The following is a 2,267-nucleotide window of genomic DNA, read 5'->3' as shown; positions in this document are numbered from 1 at the left end:
GGAAATCAAGCTTCTAACCTAAGAGCCATGCGATTTATATTCCCCATCACCACACAATGGTTTCAATGGAAAGAATATAACTAAGAACTAGTATTGGCGTTTTTGGGAGTAGTTGGTTATTTTGCTCAGAAATTATTAAAAAAAAAAGGGAATTAATCATGTAAAGAAGTGAAAATGTTTTTACCTGAATATAGCACAATATCCATAGTTGTTACCAGCTGCTAAGTATTTGCCACAAGGTGAGAAAACTATGGCATAAATACTTGTATACATTTGCTGACGAGCAGCTAAGTCTCGTTCCTGAAAAAGTAACAAAACAACAAAGAACTTTAAAAGATGTTATCAATTAAGACAAAGTTTCTTCTATTTTGGGACTAAAACTTATGTTTTAAATATTTCTTATGACTACTGAAATTATATTAAAACGATACAAGGAAGCCTTTGTGTAGTTTTACAAACTGCTAGGAATAGCAGCCAAATCTCCTGTAAGTTACACCCCATGTTCATCATCATCATCATCGTCTAATGTCCGCTTTCCATGCTGGCATGGGTTGGACAGTTTGACTGAGGACAGGCGAGCCAGAGGCTGCACCAGGATCAATCTGGTCTGGCAAAGTTTCTACAGCTAGATGCCCTTCCTAACACCAACCACTCCAAGAGTGTAGTGGGTGTTTTTACGTGCTACTACAAGCACGAGATAAGGCAGGTCTGTCAATGACCATGCTCAAAAGGTGTTTTTATGTGCTTCCTGTATGGGAGCCAGTCTGGTGGCACTGGCAACGACCACGCTCGAATGTTGTTTTTCACATGCCACCCCCACATGTGCCAGTAAGGCAATGCTGGCAACGATCATGCTCAAATGGTGCTTTTCACATGTCACCAGCATGGGAGTCAATCCATGGTCCTGGCAACGATCATGCTCGGATGTGCTTTTAACATTCCACTTGAGTGCCAATCAGGTGGTACTGTCATCGGCCACATCAGCGATTTTGGTTTGTTTACACTTGCCTCAATAGGTCTTCGCATGCAAAGTTCATTGTCCAATGAACGAGGGGTACTCATAAGTGGGCTGGTTACACCCCATGTTCGGATGTACTTTTAACGTTCCATTGGCACTCATGCCAATCAGGCGGTACTGTCATCAGCCAAGTCAGCAATTTTGATTTTTATTTCACTTGCCTCAATAGGGTTAGGGTTAGCAAGGTTTATTGTCCAATGAATGAGGGGTATTCATAAATGGGCTGATTACAACCACTGGCATAGGCCATGGTCTCACTTGGCTTGTCAGGTCTTCTCAAGCACAGCATATCTTCAAACATCTCGGTCACTAGTCATTGCCTCGGTAAGGCCCAATGTTCCAAGGTCGTGCTTCACTACCTCATCCCAGGTCTTCCTGGGTCTACCTCTTCCACAAGTTCCCTCAACTGCTAGGCTGTGACACTTTTTCACACAGCTGTCCTCATCTATACATAACACATGACTATACCAGTGCAGTCGTCTCTCTTGCACACCACATCTGATGCTTCTTAAATCCAACTTTACTTTCAAGGCACTTACACTGTCATGTATGCACACTGACATTACACATCCAGTAGAGCATACTGGCTTCATTCTTTGCAAGCTTACACATGTCCTCAGCAGTCACAGCCCATGTTTCACTGCCATGTAGCATGGCAGTTCGCACACATGCATCATACAGTCTACCTTTTACTCTGAGCGAGAGGTCCTTTGTCACCAGCAGAGGTAGGACCTCTCTGAACTTTGCCCAGGCTATTCTTATTCTAGCAGCTACACTTTCAGAGCATCCACCCCTGCTACTGACTTGGTCCACTTGGTACCGGAAGCTATCAACTACTTCTAGTTTTTCTCCCTGGAATGTTCTCTGCACATTTTCTATCACATACAAAAGCTATCTTCCCAGTTAGCCTCCCTTTGATATTGCTGCACCTCTTATGTGTCCATAGCTTACACTGGGTACATCTTATAGAGTTTCTACCTACGCTTTTTCTACAGATCGAGCAGGGCCATCTACCTGAAGGAATTTGTGGTTTGTCTCATTTTAAACAAATCAAAGGACAGGCTGGATCACATAGTAATGGATATACTATAGTTAAAAACACAAGAGATGGTCATGACTGGAACACCTTTTGACCTTAGGTCTGTGAAATTAAGACTGATCTAGTGCTAAATAATGATTGTAATGTACACTGTTATTAACTAGTTAGATTTCACAGCGATACATTTACCATCACACCATGACAATAATA

At 42.3% G+C, this 2,267-nt stretch overlaps 1 protein-coding gene across 2 annotated transcripts in view; it reads right to left on the bottom strand.

The window, feature by feature from the left end:
- LOC106881676 (THO complex subunit 6 homolog) overlaps positions 1-2,267 on the bottom strand; it is a 49,261-nt gene that overhangs the window by 43,577 nt on the left and 3,417 nt on the right. For both annotated transcript variants that reach the window (XM_014932143.2, XM_014932142.2), the window contains exon 2: positions 185-300. In XM_014932143.2, coding sequence (XP_014787629.1) covers positions 185-273 — 89 coding nt within the window. In that variant the 5' untranslated portion in view covers positions 274-300. The remainder of the gene's footprint in view (positions 1-184; positions 301-2,267) is intronic.

Source organism: Octopus bimaculoides, chromosome 16 (genome assembly GCF_001194135.2).
Source record: "Octopus bimaculoides isolate UCB-OBI-ISO-001 chromosome 16, ASM119413v2, whole genome shotgun sequence".
In the NCBI taxonomy this organism is placed as follows: Eukaryota; Metazoa; Mollusca; class Cephalopoda; order Octopoda; family Octopodidae; genus Octopus; species Octopus bimaculoides.
The sequence above is the reverse complement of the archived record's forward strand: the minus strand, read 5'-3'. Positions and strand labels throughout refer to the sequence as shown.